At 39.2% G+C, this 22,850-nt stretch overlaps 1 protein-coding gene across 3 annotated transcripts in view; it reads left to right on the top strand.

The window, feature by feature from the left end:
- exoc2 (exocyst complex component 2) overlaps nt 1-22,850 on the top strand; it is a 323,421-nt gene that overhangs the window by 45,282 nt on the left and 255,289 nt on the right. For all 3 annotated transcript variants that reach the window (XM_072509914.1, XM_072509916.1, XM_072509915.1), the window contains exon 2: nt 20,585-20,762. In XM_072509914.1, coding sequence (XP_072366015.1) covers nt 20,645-20,762 — 118 coding nt within the window. In that variant the 5' untranslated portion in view covers nt 20,585-20,644. The remainder of the gene's footprint in view (nt 1-20,584; nt 20,763-22,850) is intronic.

The following is a 22,850-nucleotide window of genomic DNA, read 5'->3' as shown; positions in this document are numbered from 1 at the left end:
CTTTAAGGTATAATTCCATGAGCATGACTATGTCAGGCTGTTGATTTACTAGTCTGCGACAGCTCACTAAATTTTGACACAAGCCCCCAGATTTCTGTAATTTCTATTTTAATTTGATATTCAGAATTTATTTTTATTGTTCATTGGTGAAAGCTGATGGGATGTGTGTGTGCGTGTGTGGAAAGGGGCGGGGGTGGGGGGGGGAGCAGCGGTGCTAGTTGGTCAGAGCTATAGCTTGTAACGGGAATGGCATAGTGGTATTTTTACTGGATTTGTAATACAGAGACCGAGGCTATTGCTCTGGGGACCCGGGTCCTGTGTAATGAGACAGGATTGATTCAGGATCTCATAGTTAGGGATCCTCTCGGAAGGAGCGATCACAATATGGTGGAATTTAAAATACATTTGGAGGGTGAGAAGGTAAAATCAAGCACTAGTGTTTTGTGCTTAAACAAAGGAGATTACAATGGGATGAGAGAAGAACTTGCTAAGGTAGACTGGGAGCAAAGACTTTATAGTAAAACAGTTGAGGAACAGTGGAGAACCTTCCAAGTGATTTTTCACAGTGCTCAGCAAAGGTTTATACCAACAAAAAGGAAGGACGGTAAAAAGAGGGAAAATCGACCGTGGATATGTAAGGAAATAAGGGAGAGTATCAAATTGAAGGAAAAAACATACAAAGTAGCAAAGATCAGTGGGAGACTAGAAGACTGGGAAATCTTTAGGGGCCAACAGAAAGCTACTAAAAAAGCTATAAAGAAGAGTAAGATAGATTATGAGAGTAAACTTGCTCAGAATATAAAAACAGATAGTAAAAGTTTCTACAAATACATAAAACAAAAAAGAGTGGCTAAGGTAAATATTGGTCCTTTAGAGGATGAGAAGGGAGATTTAATAATGGGAGATGAGGAAATGGCTGAGGAACTGAACAGGTTTTTTGTGTCGGTCTTCACAGTGGAAGACACAAATAACATGCCAGTGACTGATGGAAATGAGGCTATGACAGGTGAGGACCTTGAGAGGATTGTTATCACCAAGAAGGTAGTGATGGGCATGCTAATGGGGTTAAAGGTAGACAAGTCTCTGGACCTGATGGAATGCATCCCAGAGTGCTAAAAGAGATGGCTAGGGAAATTGCACTAGTGATAATTTACCAAAATTCACTAGACTCTGGGGTGGTCCCGGCGGATTGGAAATTAGCAAACGTGATACCACTGTTTAAAAAAGGAGGTAGGCAGGAAGCGGGTAATTATAGGCCAGTGAGCTTAACTTCGGTAGTAGGGAAGATGCTGGAATCTATCATCAAGGAAGAAATAGCGAGGCATCTGGATGGAAATTGTGCCATTGGGCAGACGCAGCATGGGTTCATAAAGGGCAGGTCGTGCCTAACTAATTTAGTGGAATTTTTTGAGGACATTAACAGTGTGGTAGATAACGGGGAGCCAATGGATGTGGTATATCTGGATTTCCAAAAAGCCTTTGACAACGTGCCACACAAAAGGTTGTTGCATAAGATAAAGATGCATGGCATTAAGGGGAAAGTAGTAGCATGGATAGAGGATTGGTTAATTAATAGAAAGCAAAGAGTGGGGATTAATGGGTGTTTCTCTGGTTGGCAATCAGTAGCTAGTGGTGTCCCTCAGGGATCAGTGTTGGGTCCACAACTGTTCACAATTTACATAGATGATTTTGAGTTGGGGACCAAGGGCAATGTGTCCAAGTTTGCAGACGACACTAAGATAAGTGGTAAAGCAAAAAGTGCAGAGGATACTGGAAGTCTGCAGAGGGATTTGGATAGGCTAAGTGAATGGGCTAGGGTCTGGCAGATAGAATACAATGTTGACAAATGTGAGGTTATCCATTTTGGTAGGTATAACAGCAAAAGGGATTATTATTTAAATGATAAAATATTAAAACATGCTGCTGTGCAGAGAGACCTGGGTGTGCTAGTGCATGAGTCGCAAAAAGTTGGTTTCCAGGTGCAACAGGTGATTAAGAAGGCAAATGGAATTTTGTCCTTCATTGCTAGAGGGATGGAGTTTAAGGCAAGGGAGGTTCTGCTGCAATTGTATAAGGTGTTAGTGAGGCCACACCTGAAGTATTATGTTCAGTTTTGGTCTCCTTACGTGAGAAAGGACGTACTGGCACTGGAGGGTGTGCAGAGGAGATTCACTAGGTTAATCCCAGAGCTGAAGGGGTTGGATTATGAGGAGAGGTTGAGTAGACTGGGACTGTACTCGTTGGAATTTAGAAGGATGAGGGGGGATCTTATAGAAACATATAAGATTATGAAGGGAATAGATAGGATAGATGCGGGCAGGTTGTTTCCACTGGCGGGTGAAAGCAGAACTAGGGGGCATAGCCTTAAAATAAGGGGAAGTAGATTTAGGACTGAGTTTAGGAGGAACTTCTTCACCCAAAGGGTTGTGAATCTATGGAATTCCTTGCCCAGTGAAGCAGTAGAGGCTCCTTCATTAAATGTTTTTAAGATAAAGATAGATAGTTTTTTGAAGAATAAAGGGATTAAGGGTTATGGTGTTTGGGCCGGAAAGTGGAGCTGAGTCCACAAAAGATCAGCCATGATCTCATTGAATGGTGGAGCAGGCTCGAGGGGCCAGATGGCCTACTCCTGCTCCTAGTTCTTATGTTCTTATGTTCGAATCGCTCCATGGTAGATGTTGACATTTGAATTCGATGAAAATGTGGAATTAAAAGTCTAATGACCATGAAGGCATTGTCGATTGTCGTAAAAACCCACCTGGTTCACTCATATCCCTTCAGGGGAGGAAATCTGCCATCCTTACCTAGTCTGGCCGATATGTGACTCCAGATCCTCGGGAATGTGTTTGACTCTTAACTGCCTTCTGATATGGCCTAGCAAGCCACTCAGTTCAAGGGCAATTAAGGATGAATAACAAATGCTAGCCAGGTCCGTGATGCCCACATTCCATGAAGGAATAAAAGAAAAGAACTGAGGACTCTTGGACATGTTTGCAGCTCATTTCCCCACACCCTTGTCTGAAGTGAGTTTTCACGACTTTTGAACCTGAAGAGATAGATACAGCAGATATTGCACCTATCGACAAACTGCACTAGACCAACAGAGCCAACTGAGTTTGGATGCATTACACGATTCTTAAAAACATATTTAAAAACAATGAGATGAAAGAAGGTAATTATATCTGGAAAGATGCTGCTTTATTTAAATTTGTATAGATCAAGTGATGAATATTGATAGGGAACTTAATTTTATTTAATATTTACTGTATGATTCTCCAAAAGTGATGGGTTTCTGAATTCATTTTGTAAGCATTTTTCACCCCTTCAATACAAAATGCTGCCTTGAGATTGGGAATGCTGAACGAACAACACTCATCGGAAACAATCCTTTTACTGCAAGTTTGTGTTTCATCAGTTCACTGGTAGAGGCACACTCCTATTTTTGTACAAAATGAATCTTGTGATTAAGTATGAACTGCTCGTTCTGTGGAGGTCCATGTCGATCTTAACGTCGGACTCTTCAGTCACAAGAGGACCCACTGAAGACAATTAAGTCACGCGCAATGTGGACATACTCGAGTAACGAGGAGTCTACCAGCGACCGTTTTTGGGGATAGCATTTTCTTTCTGTATCTCTAGATTATGTGAACAAAGTTTTCAGGACTTAAAAAAACGATGTCTTGAAATCTGTGTTAAGGACGTGACACAGAGCAAGGAACTATGGCAGAGTTTTTCAGTGAATACAAAGATTAGTGATTTGGGATGTCTCAACATCGGTATGCATTTTAAATAATTGGAAACTATATCCGAACGTACCGATATTTCCAAAAACTTCAAATTCTTCTTTCATGCAGATTATTTGTACGTTTCTTGGAATAAAGCACTTTTTAGATCTTACCACAATTTATTTTGTGAGATATGGTTGTTATGTTTTAATAGGACTTAACCTATTATTAGACATACCTGTTTCACAACACATACAAAAAGAATGCACCATTTGATTTCCTTGTCCTTCAGAACATTGCATGTTAAAAATAATAATTATGAGTGGCCCTGGTTTTAAATATATTTTTGAGTACTGTATTCTATGAAGTGTCTAATAAACATGTTAATAAGATAGCGTGCAGATCTGTTTTGTTTATTTTCTCCCACATTCAAGCTTTTCCGTTTGTGCAGAATTGCCCACAGTGCTTCCAGCTGTATTCCAGAGTGAATCTTGATTTAAATTTTTTTAAAAGAGGAATGAAGAGTGGAATCTCCAACAGGCTTGTATCTGTGACTTCCTTTTATCCCTCTGTGTCCCACTGTGTTGAGATACTGGCCGTCCTGAGGCTGCTTCCAGTGTTGTTCCACACAGGTGGGAATCAGAGAATATCCTTTTGGACCACCTAATAACATCTGGTAAACTCCAAGCAAAAAAACTGCGGATGTTGGAAATCGAACAGAAAACGCTTGAAATCCTTAGCAGGTCTGGCAGCATCTGTGGAGAGAGAAACAGAATGAATGCTTTGGTGACTCTATGACGTAGGGGAGTCGTATGGATTCCAAATGCTAACTCTATTTCTTTCGCCACAGATTCTGCCAGAGTTTTCCCAGCATTTTCTGATTCTATTTTACGCCTGATAAAAGCTTGGTAGTTTGTTGTCTCTTCGTGTGGGTGACTCTCAAAACAAAATCCAAAATAAATGATTTTTCTGTTCTGTTTTTCCCTCATTTTTGCTTTTCGTTTTTTCCTTTTCTCTGCTCTTTGTTCTTGTCTCTCTCTCTCTCTCTCTAAAATATAAGCAGGATCTAAAGGAATTTAATAATTATTTTAAAATGAGCACAACAAAATACAGTTAAGTAATTCTAAGTGGTTTAAATTGGAATTTTGTTTTTATTTTTCAGGGCTATTTATTTTTGTGAGTTTTATGTTTAGGATCTGCAGACCTGAAGGAGCTTGATGCTTATATTATTTTCTAATTGTAAACAAATATTAAATTTTCAAATACTGACATCTCTCACTCTAATAAATGGAATCATTTTTTGTACATTGGTTGAAAACAAATGAATTTGTGTGTGTAGAGTTGGGAGCAAAAGTTCTGGGTGAAACGTCTATACTCCTCAGACACTGGTTTGTTTTTTATATGGAATAGGTAATTTCACGCTGCAGCTGAACATGTTGAGTTACTGAGTGGTTCATTGTTTTGGGAGCTACACTGTGCCACCCCCCTCACAGTTGCCTCTAACAAGCAAAAACCATGTGCAGACTCTCAGCAGAATCTAATGCTACTAATACAGCCCCCTGCTGTATTGTTGTTCCATTATTGCATGTGTTCTGTGTATTTGAAGGCATTGTGCAAAATCTTTTTTTAATACAAAAGCAATTATAAGTATTACATTCTGTGCTTTTCCTTGGTGTTTTGAACACTTACAATTATACAACTGCTCAGTTTTGTCAAACATTATTTTGCATTTTGGATTTAATGGGGTAAAGGGTTGTGTTGCAGTTACAAAATATATTTTACTTGATTTTCTACATAGAAACAGTTAATTATATTTTATTAATTATATTAATTAATTACCAAAATATTATCCCTTTGTTATGACATTTTTACTTAGATTATTGTGTTCTTTGATTAGATAAAGGCTACAGAAGCATTCATGAGACTTCTTTCTGTTTTTAAACACATTTTCATCCACCTAATGTCGAGGGGTAAAAGAAAGAAAATGCATTTATTTATATGTTGCTTTTCATAATCTCGGGATGTTCCAAAGCACTTTGTCGCCAGTGAAGCACTTTGAAGTTCAGTTACAGCTGCACTGTAGGAAAATAATAAATGCTACATATTCTGGGTGAGAATGGGGAGTGGGGTAAGGAACTTGTACTACAGAAGCTTGGATTTATTGGATTTGATTTACTGGCTATGTCGTTCAGTGAATAATTTTATTTTTGATTTAATCAAATTCTCACTTGTATGACTTGCTTTGTCAATGTGCTGGGCGAGAAATGGGGGAAGAGTTAATAGACCACACAGCCTGTTTATTTGTTGCTACAAAATTTGACAGTTGTGCAAGTTGCTCAGCCTTTTTAAAAACATACTAGGAGTGATTTTTAAGATCTGATAAATACTTCTGGACATTGGTTGAAGCTTTAAATTATTTCAAAAACCTGTTTTGTGTTGCGATCCTATATTTAAACATTTTCATATTGTGGTTAGAAAATAAACTGTCATAGAAAAGTCTTGGATGAATCAATATTTTAGGAACTACTTTGGGTTAATTGTGATTTCAGTTCTTGTTAAAGATTCCATGTATTTGTGTCACAGTTCATTGAGACCTATAGAGGCCTGATTATTTCCTGTATTTTTTGCATTATGTGTGACAAAAAACTTGGGAGCCTTGTCTTTCAGAAAGATCATGATTATTTAAATGTAATTCAAAGTAGCAGCGTACACAGTGGCATTAAAAAACTGTTAATCATAGCTTTAACGTTTGGTATTTTTTTCCTTGACAAGTTCAATATTAGAAAAGTACAGAAATAGTGTGCTAAAAATTGTGGGCTGTTTACATTTTGTGCAATTCCAGATGGTTGAGGGGGTAAGTTCTACAACAAAAGTTACAGAAATGGACATGTAACCATTTTGATGATGCACATGGATTCTAAAGTAATTACAGTAGATAATATTTGAAAGACTGGGGGGCTGTATGGCTGTACATCTGTCATGCAGTTTCTTATCTTTCTAATTACAAAATGTATAACTTGAGCAGCTTATTTTGTGAGCAGAAGCCCCCAGTTTGTGAATTATAGTTTGACTCCCTCCCAGCACTTTTTACATAATGCATGCGCCAGCTTTGTTTTGTTATATATTGGAAGTTTAACTGTTGCTCGTTATACCCTTGAAGAAATGTTTTGAAATGGTTTCATTTGTATCACTGAAAACAACGCATTAGAAGCTGGTAAATTGAGTTATTGCCATGTTTGGTGAAAGGGTATTTTATTTATTTGCTCACAGGTTAGTAGGTAATTAATGCTTCAGTGTAATTAAATCTGTGTATAATTGTGTTTTAGTAAATAAAGCTAAAAACAAATTCTAGACTGCACCTCGGCTTTCGTGTAATACAGTAAGCTTGCAGTGTCAAATTTTGTTAGTTTAAATTTGTGGGTATATGAGATGTGAAAAGCTATGGAGCTACCTTTATTGATTAGTTCATAACTGTCAAGTGAAAGATTTCATAACATTGGACAATAAATTTCATTTAAAACAACACTAATTGCTAACAGCAAATACCTTTTTACTCTAATGTTGCAATGTGCAGACGTGGAACTGATAAGAATATTTCCCTTTCTCATGGAACAAACTGGAGTAATGATAAACTGATTATTTTTTGGATTATTGGTGAAACTATTGTCCGTATGACTTCTAGTTTATCGTTATACTTTTGAGTATGTTTTTAATTAAAATATGTTAGAACTTACAGAACTCTAAGATTAGAAAGGCAGCAGAAGTTTTATTCAAAGTGCTGCTTTTTAGAGTTACATGAAAAGTAGTGTTGAATTAATATTTATTAATTCAATTTAAAAAAATCTATGGTCCATGGTTTCAAGGCTTTATTTATTGTAGAACTTTAAAAAATAGGTTTTGTTGTCTGATTTACTTGCAAAACAATCAGGAAACAAAACCTCTGGAAGTTTTGTGATGACACATGGAGCCTCAAATACATAAAGTTATATTCCTAAGATGCATTGTGGATTTTTGATTTCTTGGAACTTTCTTACTTATCAATTTACAATACAGCATCTCACATAAAAAGTAGTTCTTCACCATTCTTGTTTGCCAATCGTTAATGGCTGTTTTGAGGAGAATGTGCCCGTGATTAGACTGTTTCCCTACAGTTTGTGATCTTGTTTATCTATAAGTACCTTTTTATTTCTATTAAAGGCACTTTGCACTTTAATTCTGTTCATTTAATGAAAGAAGTTTATATCAAATAAGGTGTTGGAACAGATTGGTGACAGACTGAGAGATGTGTTCCCCTTTTAATAAACTAAAAATAGCAACCAAATTTATTTTTCATGTAGAAAGAAACCAGTATGGAACTCGGGGAAAGCATGTAGAATTATGTTTTTAAATATGTTCTTATTAAAGGCAGCATGAAAAACATGAAGATTTTTGTTTCTTCTGTCACAGTGACTAAAAACCATCAGTTTATGGAATATATTTGCTGACAAAAATGAATGGCTGAGTTGTTAGTGTGAATAGACTCTGCATTCTTTTTGAGCATGATATTCAATAGTATTTTTTAATGTTGGGTGGCAAAAGGTTCCGTTTTTGTTTCTGGATAGGAACAATTCAGTAGTTGCAAAAGATGTGCATGAGAGCAAATATTTTGTGGAAATATTATAGTGAGGAAATGTTACTTCGTGGAGGCCCATGCATAATTTGTTTATATCCAGCCAAGATTCAGCCCTTCTCAAGTGGAAATGAGAGCCATATTGCATCTCTGACGTATCCGAGTAATATCAGTAGTGTAAAGGATTTCATTAGAATTTTAAAAATGATTTTCAATGGATTATTCAACTTTGAGAAATGAGAATGAGCCATCTGCTGACTTCATTTCATGTGGAAACTTGACTCTTATTTCCACAGCTTTAGGAGCGCTGTAGAATTCTAATATTGGGAATAAATCCCTCAGATTCTGCAACTTTTAATACACATTAGTTTTGCAGAGTCTTGAAATGTTGGGTAAAAGTCAGTAAATCCTGTAATAATACACGGTAGGTGGATTCTTTCCTCTGTTCCCACATGCTGCTTGGAAGAATTCCCAGAACCCACAATCAAGGGATTCTGAAAGCCGTGAGATCTCACAAGAATGTGCAAGAGGAGGGTTTCTAAGAATTTGTGGGTTCTCTGGTATTTTTATTTTTGGATTTTACAGGTTTGGCACCCTTTTAACACTTCAAGCTCTACACAGTTAAACTATAAATGCATTCCTTGTAATCTTTGAAATATGCTGATTGGATCTGATTGGAATAATCAAGTATCAAATATTATTTGGACTGCCTTGTGTCATTTTAATTCCCCACTCCACTCTGACCTTGGTCACAAAAACTGTTGCTCATTTTCAGTTGAGTATAAATGGCCAATAGCAAGATAGTGGGCACCGAATTGGTTAAAATCCAATTTTCATGTTACAGTGTAACTGATGAGTCCAAATTATGATAACAGTAGAAAATGCTAGAAATACTCAGGAGGTCTGGCAGCATTTGTGGAGGGAGAAGCATGGTTAACATTTCAGATTGATGAACTCTCATCAGAACTGGAAAATGTTACAGATGTGAACAAGTTTAATTCAACACCAGAGGCAGAGAATGTGGGAATGAAGCTCAAAGTAAGCTTGGGTTTCGGCACCTCAACATTCAATTAGGCACGTATGTAACATTTTCCAGTTCTGATAAAAGGGTAATCGATCTGAAATATTAACTGTGCTTCTCCCTCCACAAATGCTGCCAGACCTCCTGGAAATTTCCAGGATTTTCTATTTTAATTATAATTTGAACTAATCTGTTACCACTAACATAAATTGATTTAAACCATTACTGTGGCCAGCATCTTGATATTTGACCATTCAGTACTGAAAAAGAGCAACATTGTTTTGTAGCAATGTGAATACTGAATATATTTATTTCTCTGTGCCTCTTTGTAATCAAAATATTTATGTAGATATACAAATATTTTAGAATTAAGATAATCTGAACCATGATTTTCCAAATGTCTAATGATCCTAAAATTCCTTCAAGTGAAGTGGGGAGAAAAGCAGAAAAAAAAAGTGAAATGTCTTAGAAATGCGTAGAAGTTACAACACAGTCAGGCCACAGCCCGACCGGTATTTACCCTCCATGCAGGCAAGTAGTTTGAATTACATTTACCCACCCTCTTGCTATGCTCCTTCAACCCTTTTTATCATCTGCCTATTCAATCTAATGTTGAGTGTTGAGACTATAAGAAATAGATTTTTGGTCTCTCAGGGAACCTATCTCCGCCTTAAATGAATCATAGAATGCCGACAGCGCAGAAGGAGGCCCATCGGGTCTGCACCAACCCTCTGAAAGCACGGTAGCATTGCGGATAGCACAATTGCTTCACAGCTCCAGGGTCCCAGGTTCGATTCCGGCTTGGGTCACTGTCTGTGCGGAGTCTGCACATCCTCCCCGTGTGTGCGTGGGTTTCCTCCGGGTGCTCCGGTTTCCTCCCACAAATTGCCCCTTAATTGGAAATTATTTTTCGAAAACCTCACTTGAGGAGATTGTGAACCATGAAACATGCCTATGTCCCTTTTGAGGTTCCCCACAATTCCCTCTAGAATAGTTAAACAATCACACTGTACTTTCCTGCCAGCCATGCGGTTACTCAGCAATGATGACACCATATGCTCTACATTCAGCAAGAAGAATTTGAGCTTTTATTTCAAGAAGCCCAAGTAGTAATGATTTGTCTATATTGAACTTTAATAAGATCTTAGCATTGTGTGCAGTATGGGGTCCATGCTATCGACAGTGCTTATAGCAAGCAATTAGAAAGGCAAACTGTATTGCAAGGAGACCGGATGATATGGATGAAGTTGTGCTACGATTCTACAGTCAAAGGATATGGGAAAGATCATTTAGGGTTAAGGGGAGGAGAAAATCTCTTCACCGAGAGGATTGCAAACCTTTAAAATTTTGTACCGCAGAGGGTTGAGGATTTTCCATCATCGAATACATTTAATGCTTTTTCATAGAATTTACAGTGCAGAAGGTGGCCATTCGGCCCATCGAGTGTGCACCGCCTCTTGGAAAGAGCACCCTACCCAAGGTCAACACCTCCACCCTACCCCCATAACCCAGTGACCCCACCCAACACTAAGGGAAATTTTGGACACTAAGAGCAATTTATCATGGCCAATCCACCTAACCTGCACATCTTTGGATTGCGGTTGTGAGACCCGTGCAGACACTGGGAGAATGCGCAAACTCCACTCGGACAGTGACCCGGGGCCGGGATCGAACCTGGGTCCTCGGCTCGGTGAGGCAGCAGTGCTAATCACTGTGCCACCGTGCTGCCCATCTCAAGTGAGCTTTACTGAAACATTAGCATGAGTGGATTGTCTCATGGTATGTGTGTCCATGTGTAAATGACTGGTACCTATTGCCATTATATTGATCATGAAGTTAAATACAATGCTTCTTTAATGTTTGGAGCAAAGTGCATAAATTAAATATATAATTTTCAAATATATATGTTCAATATTCTGTTTGTACAACATATTTGTATAAATTATGAGGATTCTCTGAGAGAAATTGTTATATCATAAAACGTTTTTGGGGATAATGCCTTTTTAAAATTCCATCACCTCGCTCCACTTGGTTCCAATGTCAGGTCTGGCTCTGAATCTGGATTTCAGTTGCATTTACACTGTCATGTTTATCTTGTGTCAGCTTCGTTCAATTAGCCACACTCTTCCCCTCTGAGTCGAAGGTTGAAGGATCAAGCCCTGCTTCAGGACTTAATCAAATTAAAATGAGACTCAAACCCGTTAATCTTATCAATGTGCAAAGCTGCATTGGCTTCAGCATATTTTCTGTTCCTATATCGCATGTGTCTTGGCAACAGATTATTGCAAAATAAACAATGAAAAATGTTTTCTTTTTATGTACAGTTTTTGTACCGTATCCAATGCTGTCCAGCTCCAAACTGTTAAGTTAAATTCTTGTAAGCCCTCTTCCTATCATCTTACTGTTGGAATGTTTGTGTGATTGGTAGTGTAAATTTCTTAACTAGTTGAAATTCATTGGCACCTCATGGTTATAAATCAGTTGACGTTACATTTTTATACGGAATGGTTAATCAATGCTCAAGTCTCTGGCCTATGCTGTGCAATAGGAGTGTGTTCTATGACTCGTGTGAGTCAGGAAAAGAATGTAAGCAGCACAGTTAAAGCTTCAAAATGTGTTGAGCGTTGCAAGTTGAACTGAAGTGGCCTCCGCTTCCAGGCGGCCTGTAGTCATTAACATTCCCACATGGAGGTAGTAGCTGAGGCCATTGTCAACACTCAAGACTAAAATGATTTATCAATATAAAGTGAAAAAGAAACTAACTTTTCATTTTGGTAAGATTGACTATTCAAGCCTAGTGCACCTAAAATACATCAAGAATTTTGAAGATTTCTTTTTCCAACTGGGTTTAAGGGTGGGTATAAAATGTGCTGTAGGGTGATGAATTACATAGAAGGATGTTTATTATACCAGCATCATTATGATTGATCATATTTAGCATTGCTTTGTAGTTGGATGATGAATGTTGTTCACCATGATATCAATTTGTTAATCATAAGTATATTTTCTTTCAGTCACAAGCAAGGTAACGTGGGCTGTGGGAGGTGGTATACTGGTATCACACCTGCTTGCATGATACTAGTTGTCTTCTACTCCTCTGCTAGAGCTAGTATCTTGATGTTCAATTTTAATGACTCCCAGGGGTTATGATGGAAGCACTTGGATCAGCGTTTACCTGTCAATTCCACTGAGCCGAAGGCTTGAATTTTTGTGAAGGTGGAGAGCTGCAGAGCTTCAATAAAATAGTGCTTGCCTTTTCACTCTGTCTGACATAAGCCTGAGGGCTACCATTACTAGATTAATGTAGCATGATTGATTTCACAACCTTCCATTATCACAGTGGTGCCTCTCCGTTCATAGTTTGGTTGACAACTCCAAGAGGTTATAGACTCTTTGAAGTGGAACTTTGAATTCAATACTTATTTTTATAATGGATTAAAAGAAATTAAATAAAGTGAATGGGTTTAATAACATGGGTTTATGAGTGTCACATGTAGGCTTGCATTAACACGGCAATGAGGTTACTGTGAAAATCCCCTAGTCACCACACTACGGCGCCTATTCAGGTTCATTGAGGGAGAATTCAGAATGCCCAATTCATCTAACAGCATGTCTTTAGTGACTTGTGGGAGGAAACCTGGGCACCCGGAGGAAACCCACGCAGACATGTGGAGAACGTGTAGACTCCACACAGACAGTGACCCAAGCTGGGCATCGAACTGGGAACTGGCGCTGTGAAGTAACAGTGCTAACCACTGTGCTACTGTGTCGCCCATCTGACCGTGGGAGTTGGGGCACTTTCTCCCGATTTCGGTTTACAGAGCTGGAAATAGTCCCGATCATGTACTCCAGATCTGGGAGCAAAAGAAAACCGGGCTTAAGACTGAGTAGGAGGCAGTGCTGCCCATTACAATAGGAGTTTTGTTCTAATCAATGGGAGTAATTTCTTTTCTAATATTAAATTCTTCAATAGACGCTTCATAACTATTTTATCTCATCTCCGTATGGGCCCTGAGGTCTGCACATGGTGGATACTGGATGAGTTGGCCTGGCAAATGTAAGGACAAAGAATGGTGGTTGAGAGAGCATGCTTGGCATGAGTTGGCACAAAGTTGGCATAGGGGCTATAAACAACCAGTTGGCGTTGGTAAGTTCATAGCTTGACATGGATGATATGAGATGTTATTGGGGGTGGGTAGAGCGAGACATAGGTTGGCATGAAGGGTATGAGAGACCGGGGTTGGAGGAGGGGGGGAGATGGTCGGGGGCATGAGATCACTCCGTTGGCATGGATGGTGCACTGGGGATTTGTGGGAGGGGCATGGATGGTGCACTGGGGATTTGTGGGAGGGGCGAGGTGCACCAAGGCAGACCTTCCATTTAACCCACCTGCCACCCTCTGAGCTCTTTCAGAGGTTGATTCTCATTTTTACCTGACCTCCCGTACCGAAAATCTGACTGTGGGGTGGGATGGGGGGTACACTTTCTCTCGATTTGGGCTTATGGAGCTGGAAATAGTCCCGACCATATACCCTTGATCTGGGAGCAAAGATAATCGGACTTAAGACTGAGTAGGAGGCAGTGCTGCACATTACATAGTTTTAGTTTGAATTATAACCTGCCATATACAGGGACAATGAGCAAATTTAAGGAGGAGTTCGATAGATTTTTAATTGGTAATGGGTTGAAGGGTAACAGAGAAGGGGCGGAACGCTGGAGTTGAGGCCAGGATGGGATCAGCTATGATCACATTGAGGGTGTTCGGCTCGGGATGCTAAATTGCCTACTCCCGCTCCTAGATCATGTGTTCTAGGGAGGAGATGCTCTGGCTGATTTCACAATCCAGTTCTTGGCCTGCAACATTGTAGTTAGCAGATGAGGAACATATCAGCCATGATAGAATGGCGGAGCAGACTCGATAGGCCAAATGGCCTAATTCTGCTCCTATATCTTATGAACTAATATGCCTGAAATGGTGTTGTTGCCTAAATAATTTATGGGGCCGAAATACCTTGGGTTAAGTTATTTTTTCATACTTCATAGGCAGGAGCTGCATTTATTGTATGTGAAAATTATTTTAATGAACTTGAAGGAAAGACTTTCTTGACCTCAGCAGGCCTCAAGCACTTTGCAACAAATGAAGTACTTTTTAAGTGTATTAACTGTTGTAATAAAACGCTAGAAGGAAAAAAATAGATGTGCATAGAAATAAATAGAAGAACTAAATGTACTTGGTGAGATGTTATGATAACCCAATTACCTTATTAATATTTCCAAGGTGCATATTGAGTTCAAAACCTAAAGCATGCAACTCTTGTATAGTCTTTTCAGCTCATAAACGAAGACCAAAGCCATTCAAGAAAGCTGTCTTCTGTTTGCAACGTGTAACAAAATCACAAATACGTTTGCCAATTCAGTACAGATAACAGAGGGAGGATCATTCCCCTGTAAGTTCCAAACTAAACCGGCTAATCCAAAGTGGGAAACGAGGACAAAGTTGGGTATTTTAGACGTATTAAGCAGAAATTAAAAATACATCATTAGCTTTTTTAAAACTCTCGGTCTGCAGAATTTAAATGTCAACAATTGAAAACTACTTTCTTTTGGGTGAATGTCCATAATTTATTCCGGAATATCGATATTGTGCGAGCTTCCATTTGATGTATTGGGGATGGTCTTGCATTTCCCAGCTTCAGTGGACTTGGGGTCAGATTGGGAGCAAAGTCAAGTTAAATTGTTGTCATGTCGATGTGCAACCACAATCACTCAACTTTGGTGCTAAAGTGGTCTTATGAAGACTGCCTTCGCTGGACTAATGGCAGCAAAATTTCTTTAGCCTTTATACTTTAGTCACACAATAGAATTTTCCAAATTAAATAAATGCTTTCTGCAGTGTTTTTATAAGAATTTATATTTTACTGTCTATTGTGTATTTGGAATCGGCATTGAGCAGGTGACTGAAGTAAGTTTGTATCTTACTTCACGTGACTAGTGGTAATGAAACCTTATGAATTTTGCTCAAGCTCGGCTGCCGACTGGAGGACTATTCAATCAAACTTTGTGTCCCTTTCGACACTTCATAAAGTTTATCAGCAACACTCTTGAAAGATTACATCAATTATCTATGCACATTGAGGCTAGACAGCTATTTATTTTAGTTACTTGCATGGTGGCATGACACACCAGCCACAAACAAAAAGTGCAATTTGTGTTGCTTATGTGCATAGATCATTCATCGTAAAAAAAATAAAAAATAAAAAAAATTGTAATTAGTTTTGAAATGTGAAAGAATTAAAATAATTTCCATTCCTCCCATGGACTTTCTTGTATGTTAATAGTATAATACAATTGTCCAGAAAATATATTGATGTCACTGACATTATATAGAGAAAGTCTTTCTTGTGCATGATTTGAGGGGGATGTTTGTTGCAGTTATTTTAATTTGAGGATTTAGTTGAAACTGATAAAATACAAACAACATATGCAAAGTTATGAAGAATAGTGGTTGATGTTTGTAATTGTAAATCGTATTTCCATGTCGACCGGTTATTTTGGCAATTGACTATAAATAGTCATTTGGTAGTGCAGAACTTGCATATTGTACCTTGCACTCATCGATCTCAAGATTACCAACAGTAAAGGGAACAATTTATACTGCATGAGATGTAATATATGCTGCATTCTCCGTGGCAACACCTCTACCACTCGGAGTCCACCCGCCAGTCAATCAGCGTTCTCTTTTCATGCACATAAATTGTTGTATTTACTGTTGGCATTCTTACCATCTATCTTGATGAGTGCAAGACGAAAACTTTGGCAGCATGTCTCTTTTTTAATAGAAATACTCAATTGAATATTGTTACTGAACCAAGTGAAATTCAAAGAAAAAAAGTGAAATTGCATTGATATTGCATATTTCATGACCTCAGAATGTTCCAAAGCAGTTTAAAGCAAAATAAGTACTTTGGAATCATTATTATATTGATGGAAAGTAGCAGCCAATTTGTGCACATCAGAGTCCCACAGGCAGTAATGTGACAATCACCAAATAACCTGTTTTATGATGTTGGTTGAGGGTATATTTTGACCGGGACCCTGGGACAACACACCTCTTTGCATAGTGTCATTGGTTTACATTTCACTCAAATCCCATGAAAGTGCAGCATTCCGTCAGTACTGCACTGAAATGTCAGCTCAAGTTTCTGGAGTAGGACTTGATCTCTTAACCTTTTGACTCAGAGTTGAGAGTTCTATTTTGTGAAGATCTATGTTTCAGAAAGTGAACATGTCTGTTTTATCAACATTCTGTTAAATATCTCCCAAACCACTACATTTTTAAAATATAAAAATGCGTTTTCATAATTTGATGTAGTTCAAATTGCTGAAACTGCTCCATTCTCCTGGTTCATGGCATCATAACTCTAGCTCTGGATTATGCTGTTGTAATTCTCCAACAACTATCCAGTGCCTTCTGTGTTGCATCAGAAATTATAGATTTGTTCAAAATAATCTATTTCTGCAGCTAGGCATTGACATAATGATCTTGCTCTGATCAAGTAGCATGCTTGCTGACTTGTTAACACAAAATGCCATTGAGTTGTAGGAAATGGGTTCAAAACTGAAATTCACATATAGGGCGGTATTCAGCGGATTTGTCGCACCCGACTTGATATCAGGACGAGGCTGTTGAATCTCACGAAAGGCCTCTCGCGAGATTCATGGCACTTAGCTCGCGAGATTCAACGTAATCTCGCGAGATGTCGCGATCTGGATCTCATCCTCACTGGGCGTAATCAGAGCAGCATATTTAAATGAGATGTATGACTTATTTAAATATGCACTTGCCGGATTCACCCGACACCCGGGGCTCACCGGCGGCACCAGTGAGACCTCGTCAGAGCGCTGTTTAGAACTGCTCCACAAAAACGTGGACCAAGCGTTAAGGCACCTGGGGGGGTGGGGGGGGAGATTTCCCAGGCAATTATAGACCCGTGGGTGGTCAAGGACAGGGCATGGTAGACCTTGGGTCTGCCCTGGGCACGTTGGCACTTCCAGCCTGGCAGTAGCAGGGTGCCAGGTTGACACTGCCAGAGATTTGGCCCGGGAAGGTCTTGCCAGGTACAGAGGGATTAAGGGGTGTTCCCGTGGGTCTCCCCAAGTTTGGGGTGGGGGTACAAAACGGGGAGAGGAAAAGATCGGGCAGGCTAGATGAAATGGGGGAGAGGGGGTGGGGGGGAGATGAGATCGGTGGAGAGAATCTCTGCCGAGGCCCAAAAAAATGGCAAATGCCGTTGAATAAGCACTGAGAAATACCCTGCTAAACGCGCCATTCAGCGGACTTTAACTCGAGCCTGCTGAATCGTGCCCATAATGACTGATGCCAGCCTTGAGTCAGCGATGATGCATCTTTGCTCAGAATTAAAATTGTGGGTTCAAACCCCACTGCGGTACTCAAGCTCATGACATAGGCTGACACCTCATTGCCATACTGATTGTATTGTCGGTGAAGGTTAAACTACCTGCTCATCTAAAAGATATCGGGCACTATTTGAGGAACAGCAGACACTGCTCCTGGCATCCCTGTTGGCATTTATCAGTCAACTGATGGCATCTGGTCATTTATCTGGATTCTGCTTGTGGGACTCAAAACTGCCTGTTGTATTTGCCAACATGTAACAGTGACCACTCTTCAAAATAATTATTGGTTGTAAAGTACTTTGGGCTGACTTAAGAACATGAGCATGTTATTTCTTAAATTTTTAAAATAATCTTTATTGTCTCAAGTAGGCTGACATTAACACTGCAATGAAGTTACTGGGTACACAGAGGGAGAATTCAGAATGTCCAATTCACCTAACAAGCATGTCTTTCGGGACTTGTGGGAGAAAACCAGAGCACCCGGAGGAAACCCACATAGACACAGGCAGAACGTGCAGACTCCGCACAGACAGTGACCCAAGCCGGGAATCGACTCTGGTGCGTGAAGCAACAGTGCTAACCACTGTGCTACCATGAAAGCCAGAGAACGTGTTGGTAGGCGAGGGAACCTGAAGTAGGAGCTGATTAGTGTTCGTATCCTCACGGTTTTCATGGCTTTGAAGTAGAATTGGTAGAGGTTTGTAATCTCTGTTAAAAACCATTATTAGACTTGGGGCGGGGTGGGGGGGGGGGATTATTTTAACCTTGTATCTCAACGTGTTTTATGCTCTCTGTTTTGACATACAATTGACATAATTGCTAAAAACAATACTGTCCAGATTTTTGATGAAATTTGAAATCTGCTAACAAGCACTGCTGATAAAGTTTTCTGTTGTCTATATCAATTTGTAGAAATCAATCTTTGTTTTTTAAATAGTTTATAGTAAAAGCAACTTGTAAATATATTTATTACAGTAAATTTATGATTTAAAGCCAATTGAATACTTCTCATAAATTGAGAAGCAATTGTAGAACAAAATAATTCTGAATAAATTATTTGTGTTCTAACTACATCGATATTGTTCAGTGTTACAAAATCAGTCTTTGGTTTACAATGAGTTGCTGACTGAATGAAATGCAGAAGTATTGCTATACTCAGCATGTATAACTTATTTCAGTGATGTTAACCAAAGTCGCAGTGTTGGATATTAATTTTGCTGTTCAGCAAGCTCTCCTTAAAATCAGTTTGTGTTTCCAGTAATTTGTGATGTGGAGGAGATGCAAGTGTTGGAATCCCTGTTCATCAGTCATTTGGTTAGCAAAGGGAGGGGGTGGGGAGGGGGGGCTGAGTGAATGGTGAAAGGCCATGACCAGTATGTTTCCCCAGCAAGGGATGGATTAACCTTCCCTCAAGCCTAATGATAGGAACCCAGTGCCTTTGCTTACAACCCCCACCTTCCCACTACCCTAGTAAACTGACAGCTCCTAGACTTTGCGTGCAAGTGAGTTCAGCTGGTGCTGTGTGGTCTGGGTGTGTGGTCTCCAGGCCGGCTGAGAGGCTGCTAACAGGGTGGATGAGAAAGCCCTCGACTGTTTACTTTAATTTGCTTGGACGCAGGAACTCTGTCCAGCATTTCTGGTGTGTTGGTTCCATAAGCAGTGGCCAGTCCATCACAGCTGCTGAACAGTCTGAAAGGCTGGGCTTGTGCTAATCACCCTCACAGCTCATAGATCAATTTCAACATGTCACAGACAAGCTAATCCAGGTTGTAAATGGAATTGAGGTGTAATGTTCCAAGTTGGAATTTAATATTTTTTCCACTGTGCTCAGCACTGCCGTATCATTCATTTTGGAAAAATATATCTTACATTTGTAGAGTAGAAAGAAGTTTTCAATACTGGTTCAGAGAGAATACATTCATTGTTTTAATTTTGTCTTAGATAAAATTAGTCAGTTCTGCATGGGCCAATGCATTAGTTAAGAAACATATTCAAGAAGCAAGAGTGAGAAAATATTATGTGGCCAAGTCAAATTCATCTCTTTACTTCCGTTTCAAAAGTAATCAGAATATCCTTCCTCCTCTTGCGTTAGAAACATATTTTCATTGAAAAGTTATAAAATTATCTCTGCAAATGTTCAAAAGCTAAAATCACAAACTTAGCTTCAATTGCAACTTGCTGGGAGTGGAGCTGACTTTTCACGAAGGAAGTTGTGACATTTTGTGGGACTTTGTAGTCTTTTAATTTGATAGAAGTTTTTCAGTAGCAGCAGCCCCACAATATTAGGAGGGATTTGCTTGAGGAGCAAGGGAAAGCAATTGAACACAATTTTCTAAGTCGCCGTTCAGCATGGTGCAGAGGATGGAAGAATATTTAAGCACGACAAGACGGTATAGTGGGACATTTCTCTGTCCATCTCAAATTGTGTGGGTATCTGTGCTGTCTCTAACTGTAAACATGCTCAGTATAATAAAAGTTCAGTGGTTTGTGCAGTGCATATAATTTTCAGTTTGCTTTGCTTTTTCAGGATCTGTATAAAATGGTTCAATGTTTTTGCAGGGCTGAACAATTACACAAATCCTTATTTATAAAAACACTGCAATCAAAGTATTTGTACATTCTACGATTGCATATTTATGAAACCATTTACAATCAGTAAATTGAAGTCGGAATTTGTAACTCCATATGCCTTATGCATGCAAAGTTTTTTTTTAAAGTGATGTAAACGATATTTAAAGTGAACATTGTTTGCACCTTTCTCTCTAAAACAAAGATGCTCAATTGCTTGTTCATGTTGTGCTGTATTTACAGGCTGCTGTCCGCTGTACCTTCAGAAATCTTTTACACAAAATCTGTAACTGAAGAGTGATCATGTCTCGAGCACGACAACCACCATTGGTAACTGGGATCTCTCCAAATGAGGGATTTCCCTGGACAAAAGTAACAATCAGAGGAGAAAATCTGGGAACAGGATCCACGGATCTTGTAGGTAGGTATTTGATTTTGTTCAGTGGAAGTCACTTTATAAAAATGCATGAGACCACCTTTAAGGTGCAGTTGGTGGCATTGAAATGTTTATATTAGAGCACGTTGTAATAATTAGACATGACTTCTATGGGCATATCTTTGTCCTATTTTTAATAAAAAATATCATCTTATAAAATGGTGGATCTTGTAGGCGTCTTGCCAACATGGAAATCATTAAACAAAACAAAGGTTTGAACTCCAGATTTTCTGGCATTCAAGTACAAGTTTCAAATAGATGTAAAATCTTAGCCACTATGGAATTATACTTGTTTTCAGTCTAGCCTCCTGGGAAGAGTTGTTTATTGTTAAACAATTATGCTAAAACCTATTGCATTAATGTCAAATTTTGTTCCACTCTTACTCAATCGTAGACACAGTATCTCAAGCAATGGCTTCTCATCCTGTCCCTTTACTGTCAGATCCAAATTTTCTCAAGGACATATAATTGATGCCCTCCTGTTCTTCATCTATATGCTGCCTCTTGTTGCAGCACCTGCAAACATGGGGTCAATTTCCTGGTGACATCAACTCTCCCCCTCCAACATCTCTTTCGACCTTCCACTAACTTTGTGTTGTCAGACAGCTTGTTCGACATCCAGTCTTGGGAAAACCTGCAATTTCCTCCAGCTAATCATTGGAAAGACAGAAGCCATCACCCTCCAGCCTAACTACAATGTTTTATGCCTTTGCCATCACTATCATTCACCACCTTGTGCACTGTCTCTGGACATGACTGTTTATAGCCTCAGCATAATGTTTAATTCTAAGCTCAGCTTCCAATGTTATATCTTCTCCATCCGGTAGACTATTTCCACCTTTATAACAACAGGCACCTCTGCCCATACTACAACATATTATTGCTGAAAACCACACCTGAGTTTTTGTTATCTCCAGACTTTACTATTTGAATAAAACTTAATCCTGGAAATAATCAGCAGATCAAGCAGCATCTGTGGAGATAGGAACAGTTATTATTTCAGGTTGATTCTCTTTCATAACTGTTTGAATCATTCATGCCTTTATTACCTCAAGATTCAACTATTCCAATTCATTCCCGGTTGCTTGCCCACATTCTAAACTCCATACACTTGAGGTCATTCAAAACTCTGCTACCCATGTCTTGCAGCAGGTCCTGTTTCACTATCCCCTTTGCTTGCTGACCTAAATTTGCTCCACACCAAGCAACGTCTTGTTTTCAAATTCCTCCTAGCCCTTCCCTTTCTCAACAATATCCTCCAGCTCCACAATCCTCCAAATTACTGCGCTGATCTAGTTCTAACCTCTTGTGTGACCCTAATTAAAATTGCTCCACCATTGGTGGCCCATGCCTTCCGTTGCCTTGGTGCCAAGCTCTGGAATTCCCTCCATACACCTCTCTATCTCTCATCCTCTCTTTCGTCTTTCAAGACATTCATTAAAACCTACCTCTTTGATCAAGCTTTTGGTCATCTGACCTAAAATCCCCTTCTGTGGCTTGGTGCCATCTTTAATTTATAGTGCTCATGTGAAGTGCCTTGGGACTTATCATTATATTAAATATGGTACATAAATATAAACAGAAGAATACTGATTAAGGATGATATCACCGATATAAAAAGAAAGAATTTACTAGGTGATTCCAGGACTAAATCTTTTAAGCTTGAGTTGGAGCGGGGGAAGTTGTTACCTTTTCGGGAGTTTTTTTTAATCAAGCTCCAAACAGTTGCCACTGGGGCTGAGGAATACGCAAAAAGTCAGTCAGTGGAAAGGAGAGTTCAAGGAGAGCTGGAGTTGGTGACGGTGAAAGATGCAAGATAGGAATTGGACAGCAAGAGTTTGGATGAACAAAGGTTTACCAGGGATAAAGTGAAGATGGCAAAGAGAGCATTCAACAACAACTCTTATTTATATAGTAAGAAGGAGATGGAGACATAACGTAGACCAAAGGAAAGATGGTTGTGTTTATTGGAGGCTAGCCATTTCAGTCCCAGGACGTTGCTGCAGGAGTTCCGAGGGGTAGGCCAAACGATATTCTGCTGTCACATCAATGACCTTCCCTCCTGATTGCACA

The sequence above is a fragment of the Scyliorhinus torazame genome, chromosome 6, assembly GCF_047496885.1.
Source record: "Scyliorhinus torazame isolate Kashiwa2021f chromosome 6, sScyTor2.1, whole genome shotgun sequence".
Lineage (NCBI taxonomy): Eukaryota > Metazoa > Chordata > Chondrichthyes > Carcharhiniformes > Scyliorhinidae > Scyliorhinus > Scyliorhinus torazame.
Note: the sequence above shows the minus strand (reverse complement) of the source record. Positions and strands in the feature narration are given on the sequence as shown.